The sequence below is a fragment of the Epinephelus lanceolatus genome, chromosome 14, assembly GCF_041903045.1.
Source record: "Epinephelus lanceolatus isolate andai-2023 chromosome 14, ASM4190304v1, whole genome shotgun sequence".
NCBI lineage: Eukaryota > Metazoa > Chordata > Actinopteri > Perciformes > Serranidae > Epinephelus > Epinephelus lanceolatus.
The window spans coordinates 21,154,063-21,169,186 of record NC_135747.1 but is presented as its reverse complement, the minus strand read 5'-3'; the positions used below and the strand labels follow the sequence as shown (position 1 = coordinate 21,169,186).

The 15,124-nt window shown below is 41.3% G+C and overlaps 1 protein-coding gene across 7 annotated transcripts in view; it reads right to left on the bottom strand.

Moving 5' to 3' along the window:
* Positions 1–15,124, bottom strand: part of fmnl2a (formin-like 2a) — a 67,912-nt gene that overhangs the window by 3,101 nt on the left and 49,687 nt on the right. Inside the window, exons 11-27 of one of the 7 annotated variants that reach the window (XM_078174454.1) lie at positions 12,485–12,595; positions 12,033–12,182; positions 11,705–11,806; positions 11,248–11,560; positions 10,965–11,162; positions 9,537–9,557; positions 8,421–8,545; positions 8,131–8,333; positions 7,314–7,548; positions 7,110–7,178; positions 6,940–7,020; positions 6,721–6,850; positions 6,459–6,622; positions 6,250–6,351; positions 5,110–5,205; positions 4,519–4,639; positions 1,816–1,935 (exon numbers count right to left, since the gene is read on the bottom strand). In XM_078174454.1, coding sequence (XP_078030580.1) covers positions 1,844–1,935; positions 4,519–4,639; positions 5,110–5,205; positions 6,250–6,351; positions 6,459–6,622; positions 6,721–6,850; positions 6,940–7,020; positions 7,110–7,178; positions 7,314–7,548; positions 8,131–8,333; positions 8,421–8,545; positions 9,537–9,557; positions 10,965–11,162; positions 11,248–11,560; positions 11,705–11,806; positions 12,033–12,182; positions 12,485–12,595 — 2,313 coding nt within the window. In that variant the 3' untranslated portion in view covers positions 1,816–1,843. Of the gene's footprint in view, positions 1–381; positions 482–1,815; positions 1,936–4,518; positions 4,640–5,109; positions 5,206–6,249; positions 6,352–6,458; positions 6,623–6,720; positions 6,851–6,939; positions 7,021–7,109; positions 7,179–7,313; positions 7,549–8,130; positions 8,334–8,420; positions 8,546–9,536; positions 9,558–10,964; positions 11,163–11,247; positions 11,561–11,704; positions 11,807–12,032; positions 12,183–12,484; positions 12,596–15,124 lie in introns of all 7 variants that reach the window. The other 6 variants (XM_078174452.1, XM_078174458.1, XM_078174451.1 and 3 more) reach the window with 6 other exon arrangements.

Here is a 15,124-nt window from a genome sequence, read left to right as displayed (position 1 = left end):
ATTGGATGGGGAGGAGGAGGGGGGATAAAAAGAGCTGTCAGTCATCTTGTCGAGGCAATTTCATGAGCCCACATGCTCAGGGTGCTGGCAGCCTGTCTTTCAAAGCAGCATGAGTTCTACACAGAAAAAAAAGCCTTGTAGGTCTGATGTCTCTGGGTGTTACGACTGAGACAGGCCATAGTGGAAAACCTTGTGAGACTAAGATGATCCTTACCCAAAAGAAGGGTGAGTAAACTATTGAAAAGAGCTATTTTACAGTGTTAGACTTTCAAACTTACTGATATGAGGTAGATAAAGTGAGGGGAGAACAGAGAGAGGTACTGAGTGGTTCTACATGAGAGGACAGTAAGACAGGAAGGGAGGTAATAAAGAGATGCTTGCCAGGTTTGGGACACATCCACCACTACAGGTGTGCTACTGGAGGAGTTCCTTACCCTCGAGTAGACATTGGGAAATTTAGTAATATTATTCTTCTTTAGGGCTAGATGAAGAGAAGACAAAACGTAGGTTAAAAATCGAGGAGGAGGAGGCCGACCAGAGCATGTCGGCCCGACATATTCACACTGCCTTTGCTAAGAGAGCGCTGCGAGAGCAAAGCAAAGTGGCAGCAGGCTGCATGAGGCGGGGGGAGGCCAGAGAAGGGTGAGGGCATGAGAGGGGACAGAGCTGGAGGATGGTTAACCAGTTCAGGGAGGAAGATGGAAGAGTGGAGGATCAAAGCTTCTGAAGGTTTTTTTTTTCTGTGTTATAAACTCAGTCTGCTTTGCAGAGTGGCTACCAGCAGGACAGGAATAAGAGCCCGTTTCAAACTCCCAGTACAGAGCAATTGTGAACTGAAATAAACAAACATGGTTCCAGGACACAGGAGGATTGGGACGCCCGACAGCATCTTGACCAAAAACCAACCAAAGCATGCATGCAGCCAGGGAAAGCACTGATTACTGTTGAATTAATTACCACAAAACAGGTGTAATCTCAGTGAAACACCCTGGTTGCATGTTAGTAGCAAACACAGAGTGACGACAGACTGCTGCAATGTGAGTGATTATTCACATGTAGACGTCATGCATATTATTAGTGAGCCAGAGAGCCATTTGACAGAGAGGTGACCTGTCAGCAGACACAGCATATGGGCTAACTGGGAGAGCAGGACAGCATTGTGGGAAAGTGGGAGGGATGAAGCAATCAGCATGCAAGAAGCTGTATCAGCAGCAGTTATGATTATGTGATAACAAACATACAAACATTCATTTTTCATTAAAACACTGATTGAAACACACAGAAAAGCAAATATAATGCCACAGGCACCTTGACAACCATGACATCGGTCATATCTGCCATGTAGGTGATGACTGATGTGTACTACAGTCAAATAAATCACTTTATTAGTGATAAACCCTCAAGTATTTGATTCATGAGTCAGTTCTTGTTTATAATCTGTCACCACTAGATGGCAGCATGCAGCTTAACCATTACTTAATGAGAAAAAGAACCCTCTTCACCAATTTTAATCTCCTGTCAGTGCAGATAAGAGTACGACCTTGGAGACAGTTTCCTCTGTGACATTATGGTTTGCCGTGGTTGATAAAATAATGATGATAAATGAGTGTGTCACACTTCATGCAGGTGTGCAGAGAAAAACCATTACACCGACACCGTGTCATGCTCAGGAGGGAGAGAACACGTGTGAACACACACATTCAGGCGTGTGTGCAAAAACCATGTGATCGGGCACAGTGCACACAGTGGGGAAGGGAAGAGGCATGCAAGGATGGAGGCAAAGAGACAAAGAAGAGAATGTTTTGTTCCAGCAACCTTAGAGAAGAGAGACAGTTCTACAAGCTTAGTAATGGTACTCCTCATTGAGGGCGGGCTCGCAGAAGAACCGAGAGCCACGCTTGGCTGTGCGGGCGGTAAAGGGCACTGTCTTCAGCACTGCATTGAGAACAACAAGGACAACAGCCAGGACAAGACAGGACAAACACAGTATAAGAAAAGCAGACTCCTACAGGGGTTTAGCACTGGTTAGCGCTAAGCAAATATCCAACAACAGCATCAGGAGGGGCCAGGGCTAAATGTCTTCTACAGTGTTTGAGAGTGAATAACGCTCTACTGAAGGGCCTGACAGTAATTAATTTAATTTAATCTATAATTTCACTATAAACTTTTTCTAGCTATGTTTGTTAGAATACGGCAAAGTTATATTGTTACTACGGAAGCCCTGAGAGGCAAGTGAAAAAAAAAAATATTGTGTTGATCTATTTTGTCTGATCTCAATAGTTTTCTCCCGTGTTTATGATTTAAGAACAGGAAAACATTTTTGTCAGGATAATCTTTCGAATTACCTTAAAAAAAAACAAAAAACCGAAGAAAGAAAAAAAGGTTTTGGCAGGCGACACTTTTTTGTGTTTCAGTGTTTGTTGTTGTAATACTCATTTTGGCCACAAGAGGCTGAAGTACACCACTACCCTATGTTCTAAATGGGACTAAGACAGATTAGCCCCAATAAAAATACATTTCTATCCAAAAGAATGACATGACACATAAATGTTACATAATCTGCTAATACAGTGGCTTTTTTTAATATTTCAATTTTCATTTAAGCAATGTTGTAGACCTAAATTACATTCTCCAATTGTAAAAATGTGAAGCCGATACACCGAATATTTTATTTTATTTATTTATTTATTTAACATGTCAGCAACTAAAATGTGCGTAACACATCTACCCCCTGGCACCTTTTTACTCAAATTTTTGCCAAACCTCAATTGCAGTGGCTAGTCCTGAGTGTCCCTAGCTGGTTAGCTATGGATACCAAATCTAAAAAAGTAAAAGCCCTGGAATAAAATAGAGAATTTAGTAGTTCATGTTTGCTTTCACTGCCAGCTCTGCAAAGTTAAAGCACCAAATAATCATAAATAGTGCCCAGCACAGTAGCCATCTTGTGGGAAAACATATTAATGAATGCTCATGACTACTAGTACAGACTAATTTAAAATTAATAGGCTATATTACCTTCATTATAAGGCTCAAATATGTTTTGAACACACTTTTTTTTTTTGGTCAAAAATAGCTCTTGACAGTAAAGGCTGCCAACCCCTGCACTAACACAAATATGTACCTTGTGTTTAAAGTGAATACATACATTAAACCTCACAAGGAAGAAAACATGACAAGTGACAGTCGTATTTAGAATATGGAGTTGTGGTGCACTCCAGCCTCTTGTGGCCAAGTATTACAAGAATTAACACAGAATCCTGATCCTGACACAAAAAAAAAAAAAAAAAAAAAATCACTGGCCCAACCTATTTACAGCTAATTTCACAGATGAATAAAAGTAACTTAGAAAACTTATCCTGGCAAAAACTTTTTTGTTTGTTTTTATTTAACCTGGCAAAACTTTTATTTTCACCTTTCCACAGATACATTTTTTTAAGGAACTGGCAAAACTGTCCCCAAAACCACATGTTCTTTAGTCATAAACACAGGAGAGAAAAAATTACACCATACTTTAAAAATAGAGCACCAGATTTTTTTTTTTTTTGCATTTGCCTCTCAGGGCCTCCATATTATATAGAGATCTGAATTAAAATCATAAGGAGGTCTTAAACACTTGGGGCACATTTACATTATTCCTGTGGTTAGTGGTGGAAAAATATTGTGAACCTTTATTTTAAAAGCAGCCAAAATCTTACTTAAGTAAAACTGAAGAAGTATTAACAACAAAATGTACTCCCTGTATTTAGGGAGGCACATTAAACATAAAAGTTTTATAGTATCACATGTGATATTATTGTATTTCTAATACTAGTAGTTCATAAGTAGCATTACACTGTTGCTGCTGGATTGTAACTTCTTTAAAAACACCCAAACATTATGAAATCTACAATATATAGTATTTAATAATATAAGGTAATAGCTTATTACATGTTTTGTAGGTGAAATCTTATTTTACAAATTAAATTATTAGAGCTAGACTTGTATTAGACGTTATTAGCTTATTACTGAAATATGTACCAGTATCTGTGTGAATGACGGCTGATAGAAAAGTATATACTGTCCCTATTAAATAGTTTTTCCACCAGAGAGCACTTGAGTAGATGTACTTAGATAAATTCTATCACTGCCCCTGGTAATTTATTCTCCTCTGATGAATTAATATGCTAGGAGCTAGTCACAACCCGGCCCCGTCTACGTACAGATGGTGTTACAAAGCAGTGACAAAGCAGATAAGATAAGCAATGATCATCAGACACACTGGAGCTGAATATCACTGGATTAGCTGGACTGTCAGGTCATGTTTGTGCTCATCAGGTTCCACCTTTAGTTCTCAAACATCTGACAGCTTTATTTAGAAAGAGCCACAGTCATCGTGTTAGTCGGTTTAGAGTCCCTTTGTTAATGACTGAATGTAGAGCACCAGAGAGGACCTTCATGCAGAGCGCCCTGTACTGTATATGTGTGTGTGTGTATGTGTGTGTGTGACAAGAGACTGCAGCCAGGCCCAGGTGACGTTACCCGTGATGATGTCCTCAATCGCTCCATCTTTGCCTTCGTAGACATGGCGGCTGTCTTTCACCTGTTTCCTCCTGAGCTCCTGGATCAGCTCTTGCTGCTGCCGCTTGTTCTTGGATGGAGACTGGGGATACACACACACACACGCACGCACACACACACACAGCGAGACACCATTTAACATTTATTAATAACTCAGTCATGAGTCCAGCGTATTCTACAAAGAACTCTCCCACCCACAGTTTCTTTTAGCTCCACACATCACTTTACTCTGTCAAGTTTGTGCATGTGTGAGTTAATTGAACCATTTAAGAAGTACAACCGCTGATCCTGAGTCGATGTGATGTGGCTCAGCAGGGTGTCAGACTGTGGAACCAGATATAACTATACCCAGCAGGCAGTCGGTGCTCAACTAATCCTGTGATCAGGAGTCTGGAGGACGGGAGGATGAAGCAGAGAGGGGAGGAAGTGGAACAGGCTTACCTTCTGGTCGATGTGATCCACAGTAGCCTCCTGCCCTAGAAAGCAGGAGGAGGATACAGGGAGGGAGAGGCGGAGGTGATAAAAAAGAGGAGGGGTTGAGAGTTGACATACCTTCTGGTCTTCCTCCATCATGGCCTCCTGTTCTAGAAGTTTCTCCATCAAAAGCTGCTCCTGTCTCTTTTTCTGCTCGTTGTCCTCCTCTGCTTGCTGAGGGGGTCACATGTACACGTCATACAGTTTAAACTTGTTTAATTATACTTTTCTTTTTCCCATTAGTCACTTAGACACAAAAACAGAGCAAAATAGAATCCATGTTGAGAAATGCCAAATTTATCCTTTACACAATGCAAGACACTATCATTAAAAAAGCATTCAATAATTTCACCACATGTGCAATGCGAGCTGAGATTCTATTTCAGTTTCATGAAATGAGATGAAGTCATTAATGTGGTTTGGAGTCGTTCAGGATCACACTAAACAGAGCTGACACACAGCAGCTGTGAGAGACTAACAGCTATAAACAGTCAAGATGCTGTGAGGTGCAGTAACACATGGTGCAATGGGTTTTCATTTGTTGTGTTACTATAAGACGTCATGTTTTAAATTTGATAACTGATTCTCTCCACTCAAAAAAAAAAGTGTTTTCCTTGTGTTAATGTCCCCTAAAATGTCTGACCTTGACTAGACTGACTTGTATCCATGCAAGGTTTGTCACTAGAGAAGTGTTTTCACATTACTCTACTGAAGGAGGAGATGTCTGTGCACTTCCCTCGACGCACTGGCAAGCTAGATTAGGTACGTCACTAATGCAAAGGCGAATCGCTATCTAATAAACGAAATGCACATCAACAAGGAAACAGATTTCAACACAACACCGGCAAAAAAAAACTAAAAACTTGTCGGTACAGGAAGCAGTTTGCATTAGCATAGTGAAAGTTTTGACAGTAAACATGGTGGAGTGTGTATATTTTGGATGTAAACCAGACCCTGAAGCTTCCCTCCACTATCTACCACAACACACCCTAATCTCAGACTGAACTTTGGTAAATATCAGGAAGAGGAATGCATGGAATAAAAAAAGACGATATCTCTAGTTTTGCTGCATCAATTTTGATCCTTTTTGAGTCCAATTTTATAAACTGCAATATTAAATCAGTTGAGTACCCCTAAGTCCTGTATCTAACCAGCTGGTGGGGTGTGTTCTTTCAACTAGTTTTGTGTAACTGTGTGAGACATGATCATCCAACTCACCCTGTACGCCTTAACAAATCGCACAAACACAGGGAAGAAGACGGAGGGCGGCGTCGTTTTGGAGTTCTCCCCGAAGAACTTAACAGCTTCGTCAAAGGCATCCTTTCAAAGAAAGACAGTGGACACTTTATTAAAACCATGTCACAACAACAGAGATACAAAAAAACCAAGACATCAGAGCAATACAAAGCGAGGTGAGCTCATGTTACCTGTGCAATCTTGGCGTCATCCTGCAGCTTCTTCAGCTTGCTCTCATTGTGTGTGATGAAGTCTTTGAGCATGGTGTTGTGGCCGTGCATGCTGTACTCTCTTTTGGTCAGCTCCATGCCTCTCTGCAGCTCCTTAACATCCAGCAGGACGTTCTCCAACGACACTGTGAGCACGAGCCGACATTTGAGTACACACACCACTTCACTTTGAACTGTAAAAAGTCAGATAAGGATGCAAACACATCTCCACCGTAGGACTCACCTGCTGCAGCTTTCTCCACGTAGTGCAGCTCGTTGTAGAAGAGAGCAACTTGAGAGTATTTCTCCTTTACTACATTGGCTATGTAGTGTAACAACGTTATCTTACGGTCTGTCGACTTGGTATCAAGTAGCTGGAGAGAAAATAATTGAGAAAACACATAACTTCAGAAATAATTTGTAACGGAAAAGCAGGTTTTAAAGTCAGAGGGAGGCAACTTACCAAGTCTAAACTTTGCAGCTTGAATCCGTACACGGCTCCTCTTTTGCTGCTGTTCATGTAGTTTCCAAGCGCCAAGATAATCTGACGAACAAGGAACAAGAAAGTGAAAAACAGAAAAACATGCATTCATTTAACATAATGTTCAGTCAAGAAACAGATGAATGATTTACCTCTAGAATTTTCTTTAACTTCTGTGATGACTTGATGGACACAGATGCTGCGATGACTGCGTGAAGTTGCTGTGAAGGAAACAAAGAACGATGTGAGACAATGTCATATTTAATAAACCTCTGCCATGTTCTGTGATTACAGCATCCCATGTAGACTGCCCCTAATAATTTTTATTCCAACACAAAAGAGATCCCAGTTCTTACCGGCGTGAGCATCTGCACACTCTCACAGAAGTTGCCGATGAAGGCCATGATGGTCATCTTCTGCATGAGCCGCTCGATTTTACTGAACTGCATCATGAAGCGGTCCTCGTCCGTCAGGCTCTCCAGCGGCTTGCGCTCCTTCTCAAACTGCCGCAGGACTTTAATCTCATTTTCGGTGGGTTGGAAACGCATCAGACATTCCACGAAGTCCACGGGCAGAGTTCTCAGATCAAAGCTGGAGGATGAGGAGACACAAAAAAAGATTTTACTCTGGAAACTCAAAAGTAAAGGACACAGTATATCTGATAACATATGTTCACGGCCAAAAAAAAAAGAAGAAAAAAAAAAGACTCATGATGTGAAATTAAAGGACTGTGTTCATTAACAAAAAAAAAAATCAAATGCTAGCACACTCAGCACAATTGTATGTGTCACAAGAGGGTGAAGCTATGGAGGAGCGAGGACCACACAGCAGAAGTAACTTGTCAATCACAAGGTAGCAACACCGTGCTTTATTGTCTGTTTTACAATAAATGGGACCTTAAATTACAACATGAACCATGCTTGTATTGAAGACGACTTCAAACTAGTGATTGAGACCATAAACTTATTATGAAAATGTTTACTGAGGTATTAAATCAAGGGAGAATTTGGGTCATTTTCTCATTCACTTCTATACAGATTTCTCTTTGCAACCAGTGGAGTCGCCCCCTGCTGGCCATTAGAAAGAATGCAGGTTTAAGGCACTGGCTTCACTTTCCCTTGTTCAGGACCCTAAAAGGATTGAGGTCTCGTGTTTTACTTTGAAGGGGCTTACATCTGTATGGCCTTGCAGATCTCCTCAGAAGTCTTGCCCACTTTTCTCAGCGTGATGGCCAGGTTCTTCGCTCTGTTAGAGTCCAGTAGCGCCACCTTGTTCGGCCCCTTCTGGATGACCTTCTGCTTGTTTGAGGTGATGTCGATTGCCGGGCCCTGGGCTTTTGTCTTAAACATCTCCTCGAACTCGTCCACGTTCAGGTCCTTGAAGATACAAAGAGACAAAGAATTGGTTAAAGTTCTGTTATCGTGGGAATGAAGCCAGAGGTGGACTAAATTGTCGACTCTTACCTCGAGTATCCTCTCATCATCAATCTCATTGAAGACGGTCCCGTTGATCTGGTTTGGTTTCAGGGCGACCCAGTTGAAGACAGGCATGCGGAACTTTGTCTTGATGGGTTTCTTGATCTTAACAGCTACATCAGAAACAGCAGAGTTAACACAGAGTCTCTATCTGCTGTGAGAGTACACACACGCACGCACATTCACACACGTGCAGGTGAAAGGGTAGACAGTTATCTGTGGCTCGTGACACACATGGATGTGACTGTTTTTATCTCTAAAAATACACAACCCTACTTCAAGCTGATAGCTTATTTGATTTATTTGGAGAGAATGCTTCCTTTAAACTAAATAAAAAAGACACCTGGTCGTATTGGAAGCAGAGTGAAGCCTGAGAGTAAGGCCAAAGGGTATACCCTGAACAGTTAACGGTGCATATGGCAGGGATTTCCTGCCTGGCCCGGTGACACACTATTTATTGAACAGATTATGACTATTTGTGGCCACCTGGGCTGATTCACCGAAGCCAAACATCAAGGTGGCGCCCTGCTTAGCCAAACTGGCGTGGTGTCAGCAGGGACAGAAAGATAAGGCTGTCACGAGAAGAGTAAACAGCATTCCAGCTTTGCCTATCACTTTCTACCATCTGCGTGCCACAGCAGGTAACTAAGTCTCAGCATGCAACCGACACTCTGAGATGTGGCGATACACTTAATTCATACAAACACACACACACACTATCACAAAACTATAGCAGGGTGTGAAAGTAAAGCATGCAGAATTTTGAAATTTGGTATTTTCTCTGTTGTTTGAAACCATGTAAATGTTTCACAGAAAGTCTCACTGCGAGAGGAAGAACAGCAGAAAGAATTCATGAAGTCACAGTTCATGTGTTTTGGAATATGTGGTTTTATGTGCAGCTGAGCTCATGTTACGAGCAGCCAAAAAAAAAGGGAAAACATTTCTAAATTATTTCTTAGAGACTTGAATCACACAAATGGGACTTGTCTGTTTGTTTTTTACTGGGATTTAGGGACTGAAAATACCAAATTCAAAAAACTTGTGATAAAGGAAGGGAACAGTAGGGGGGACAAGACACCAAGAAACATGACAAGCAGAACCTACAGAAAAGTTTGATGGGTCCCTCTGGTTGGCAAAAAAAGAAACAATTCAAAGATAAATCATTAAGAGATTGGCAGAGTTAGTGAGAAAGCTTACACATGCACATCTCAAACGCACAAGGCACAGTTAAAATATATGAACTTAAAGGGATTTCCACTGTTTACTAACTGCTATAACCAGCAAAACTGTCAGCACTGTATTTTCAGACCTCTCAGGGAGGCTGTTACATCACTCTAAAAGCTTATCTTACACATGCATACCCACATCTACTTACTGTATAGTACAGTAAGGTCTAATTTAATGAGTCGCATGAGGGAGTGGCCTCGTTACTCATCAATACTCATCATCTGAGCAGGAGCATGCCCAACAGTAAGTTTGGTAAGTTACAAAATAACTATATTGTTCAACCTGGATGCTATTTGCCATGTTTTGTGTTTAAGTGACTGATGGGAACAGCAATTTTTGAAATTGGTCCAGTATTGTGCAAGAGTGCTGTGAAACAAGCTGCAATATAGCCACTCACGACATGTTTGCCCATTAATTTATGTCCACTAAGATGCTTGTTGTTTCCACTGACAGACTCAGATTATTATCATAGATGTCCAACAACAATATAGAAAGCATCCCTACAGAAACAGACCTTTTGGTTAGAAAGTAAGATCCTTTTGTTTAACCAGAAACAGCCCCAAAATCACTACCACCAAACCCACCAGACTCCATTTAAATAAACTGTAATTTTATCATAGTAAAACACACTTCATTCAAAGTCGACAGAAAACCATCTTGGTTCGTTTTTCCATTGTTCCGACAATCACCAGCTCTGTTTTTGCTCAAATAAACCCTTAATTTACGCAGTCAGATGTGAAAATATGCCATACACGCTAAAATTACAGTTTATTGAAATGGAGTCTGGTGGGTTTGGCGATGGCGATTTTGGGTCTGTTTCTGTTGAAACAAGAAGGATCTTTCTCTTTAACAAAAAGTTCTATCTCTGTAGGGTCCTTTCCAAAATATTGTCAGACACTTAGAATAACAATATGAGCCTAGCAGTGGCAAAAACAAGCACTTCTAGTGGACTGATGGTGCATAATTGCCCTGAGTAGTAACACTGGAAGCTGTTTAGCACTCTCACTCAATGCTGGACCCGTTTCAAAAACTGTTGTTCACATTAGTCACTTAGACACAGAAACTTGGGGGGGAAAAGCCAGACATTAAAGCTCTCAACTCAACACTGACAGGAAACCTTTGTACAAACTGTCTTTAAATACTGAAATTACAATGTTTGGCAAGAGTGATAGCTGAATCGTTGACCCTATTTAAGATGTGTTTGTTTATTATTCCATCTATTTAATTATCATTTCATAATGTATTGTTTTGATCAAGCAACCAATAAAATATAGAAATACACATTTAGACTAACTTTAACCTTACCCGCTAACCCAGAGTTCATGATGACAGTTGGTGTCCCACAGCCGGGCAGTGGAGGCGCTACAGGAGGAGGCGGAGGAGGTATAGGTACTGAGATCTGTGAGGCTGGCCCTGGAGGAGGAGGGGGAGGTGGAGGGGGAGGCGGCGGAGGTGGGGGAGCTGCTGCTGCTGCGGGAATGGCTGACGAAGGTCCATTTGACACTGTGACAGAGGAGACTCTCAGTGCTTAGTATCATCTTATATCCGACATGTAAAATGTGTCGGACTGGACGAATATTTAACTTACATGTGCCATTCACTGGTAGTGGAGGGGGTGGAGGAGGTGGTGGTGGAGCTCCCGCCACGACTCCTGTATGATTTGGACTGACAGCTGCACCGGTTCCTCCAATCACAGCACCTGGCAAGCCCTGCACGGCAGAGGGCGGTGAGGGCAGGATGGAGATGTCTCCGTCTCCCTTCTTCTGGATCTTGATGGTGCCTTGTTTCTCCAGCTCGTGGATCTTCTTTTCCAGGTTGCTCTGTCGCTGGATGGCCTCGTCCTTCTCCTTTAACATCTGCCGCAGTGTGTGCACCTGTGAGCTGGTGTCTTTGTAGACTTCCTGTGTTGGAGAGAGACAGAAACAGGGAGTTAAGAGTTATATTTCTGCTGTAAGTGTGAGGGTAGGACTTCCATTTGTATTCAGTGGTTACTGTGAGTGCTTAATGGCAACTTTAAAGATGGATGTGACTGTTCAGAGTCTGACCCTGATCGATTCAAGCTCCTTGTTCCTTTGCATCAGCTGCTTCTCCAACTCCACGATCTTTGACATGGCCTCGTTCTCTGTGTCCAGCAGCTTCTCTGTCATCTGTCAGAACAGCCAGGAGGAAAAGGGTGACACGGTGACATGAAGAAAACTGTGTATGTGTCTTAAAATGTCTTAAAATGGTGGTTGACAGTTAAGGGAAAGCATGAGATCATCATAAATCCCATGCTGACATCCTGGACATTAATACATAGAGAAGATAAATGAGACTAAGGATTCAGTTTTGTGGAATTTTAGAGAGTGAAATCAAACAGTCGGGGTCTCTCACATGTGACATGTTCTCCTCCAGCTCCTCTACCCGCTCCAGAGCGGCGTTTTTGGTCTCGGCATCCTCCAGAAGGGCTCCCACGTCAAACACATTATCCAAGTAGGCCTGGATCTGAACCTGCAGCTTATCACTCTCTGTATGCTTTAGTTTCTAGAAAACACACACACAAATGAAAAACTTTCTCAGTTCACTGCATGAGGTCGACATCTCAGACCTCACGGCCAGCACTGATCTCACCTGCGCCTTAAGGCAGGAGGTAAGGATTTACACATCTGACAGATTTTTTTTTTTCTGAAGGAATGGAAAAGCCATTATTGACTGCTTTTTTTGTCTGGTTGCTGTCTCGAGGGTGCTGTAATGACAACCTGCGCGCTGGACTGAGCTGAATATCAAGAGCCAGAGTGCTTCTGTCTGACAGTGCTTTTTTCTCGCAGCATTATGTCTCGACTCACGTCTAAGTAGTCGTCCAGACACAGCTTGGTGAAGTCGTACTGTAGGTGAACTCTGAAGTTCATGTCCTCCACCGAGTGCACCACGATGTTGATAAACTGCATACAGGCCACCTGGGGGAATTAAAAGAGAAAGAATACGGTTAGTGAGTGCCGATTCCACACAGTCGGTTTTCTCAGTGTTTTTAAAACCCTGCTTTAATGTACTCTGTGTGTCTGCTGACTATGCAAGATAAAAATGTGTTAATAGACACATTTACAGCAGGTTTGAGGTTTTTGAACATCAGCCAGTTACTTCTGTGAAATGGCTTTATGCTTATTATCACATCCAATTCCTTTTAATATGGCTTCCACTGAAATTGTGTGTATAAATCCTCCTTATTGTGCTTGCTTGGCTGGCAGAGTAGCTTATCTGGCAGATTAAGAGGATCTGAAAAAACAAATTAACAAAATCAGCCAGTTCAACTCCATCGGCTGCCTTATGGGAGCCTGCGTAAACAGATCACGGGGAATCCTCAGTGTCTATAACGTACACACACACACACACACACACACACACACTGGCTTAATCAACTTCCGGTAAGAAGCTCAGTTGTCTCGGTGCGACACGGCGCCTTCAACAAAGTCTGTTTGCTTTAGTGCTGCTGTCAGATGACGGCCCGCCGAGGGACTGTGAGCGGACTTGTGACATAAGACCTATTCAAACACAGCATCTGTTGGGTTTCGCACACATGCAGTGTTTGCCTCACATAAATTCAGACACTTAAGACGAACACACACACTGGATAAAATACTGTCGAAGTTGGCACTTTCTTCACATTGTCTTTTATTCTTATCTGCCAGGCTAATTAGCACTACTCAGCCTGGAAATGACAGACTTGGCATGAGTTCCTTGCTTTGGGCCACTCCAGTTTGATATATTGTGCCACACATCTGTAGGTTGAGCTGTGATGAGAAAAATTAGAGGGTTCACAAACACTGATAGCCCTGGGAGAGTGTATCCTCAAACTAAAAGCACAACTGATCCCTTCTGAGTTATTTTTAAGTTTGGTCAAACATATCGCAACACAGATGGAGTAGTGTTCAAAATACTCAAAATATTTCTTAAACTGACGACCCCTAACTAAGTGACATATTTTATGGATATTTAATTTATGTTATATTTCATGCATTTGAGAAAGAACTGGTAAACTGTATACTTCATCCAAATTATCCAAATAGTTAACAAAATAACAGCAGGAAGTTTGTGTAAATCGAGCAATTTGGATGAATTTTGGCAAGGTTACTTGTAAATGCTGCATCAGAGATGAGTTCCTGATATTTTTAGTAGCCTAAATCTTCATACAAATGTCTGTCTGTACTGTTATTATTTTTCTAAACAAGCACACAACAAGTCCTCCCTTGACGCTTGTCCATTGTTCTCTAAAATCTTTGGTTTTGTCTGTTTAGCAGAGAGTAAAGTTAATGTAGGTTTAAAGTGGGCCTTAATAATCAAAATTTTAAGTCTATTTTAAGTCTAAAATTTCATCTTACTGGGAGGATTATAGAGATGAAATCAATAATGAGTAGAGCTGGATTTTAATTTCAGTGTAATGTATTTGGGAAGTGTGCCAACTGGGCTAACAAAACAGGACAGATATTTATTACAAATATTACTAGCAGGTTGTAAAAAAGCAATAACCAGGAAATGGTTGAGTAAAGAGTCTTCAACAACCTCTGAATGGACAGAAATAGTTAAGGAAATGTATGTTCTCCAACAACTGACTTTTTCCCTGCCACTAAAAATGTGAACAATATTGGAAAAAATGTAAATCGTAGTTGACTTTATTTGTGTGTTTGTTTTATTTGGTGAGTGCTGAGTGGAAGATTTCTCCCTCCCTGAAGGTACCCTGGATTTCCAGGGGTCAAAGTTGGGGAACATGGGGACAGTCATGGACATGAAGGACCTGTTGTCTGTGGAACTGCGGAGTCGCCTTGATGCTTCTTATTTTCTGTTTTGCTGGATGTTGCGCATTTTGACTTTACCTATGATGTCCCTGCCTGTTGTTGTTGGTTTTGTCTGCTTTTTTCTTTTTGTAAAAACTAATAAAAAATTAAGTATAAAAATAACCATTTCATTTGGTTTTCTTCACAGAAATTAAATCTATACTGAGATAAAGTCTTACTGTTTCAAGTTGATAACAAGTGTTCTAAAGGCTTGAAACTAGTTGGGTTTCCATCCAAATGTAATGTAAATTTTAACCAAATTTTTAAAAAAAATCTGCAAAAGAAAATCCGGTTTTGTGTCCTTTTCCAACCATTACTGTTATTCAAATATTGGGAGTTGATATATTGACATAAGCTGCGGGAAGTGGCTCTAATTCTGCAGTCAGGTGCCACAAAAGAAGAGGGTGCAATGAAATGACAAAATTAAAAGGGCGCCAGTCAAACCTCAAACAAAGGAAAACAATGGATGCATAATGGAGATCACACTGGACAATGGATATAGAGAGTTTTAAACAACTAATAGTACAGCTGTGTGCTGTTGAAAGGGTTCTGGTAACAACACTGTGTTGCATTTATGTGTGTTGTGTGGCCTACATTGTGACGGTGTGTAATGGCTGTATGTCATCATTCATTCACTGAATCGGTTTTAATTGCACT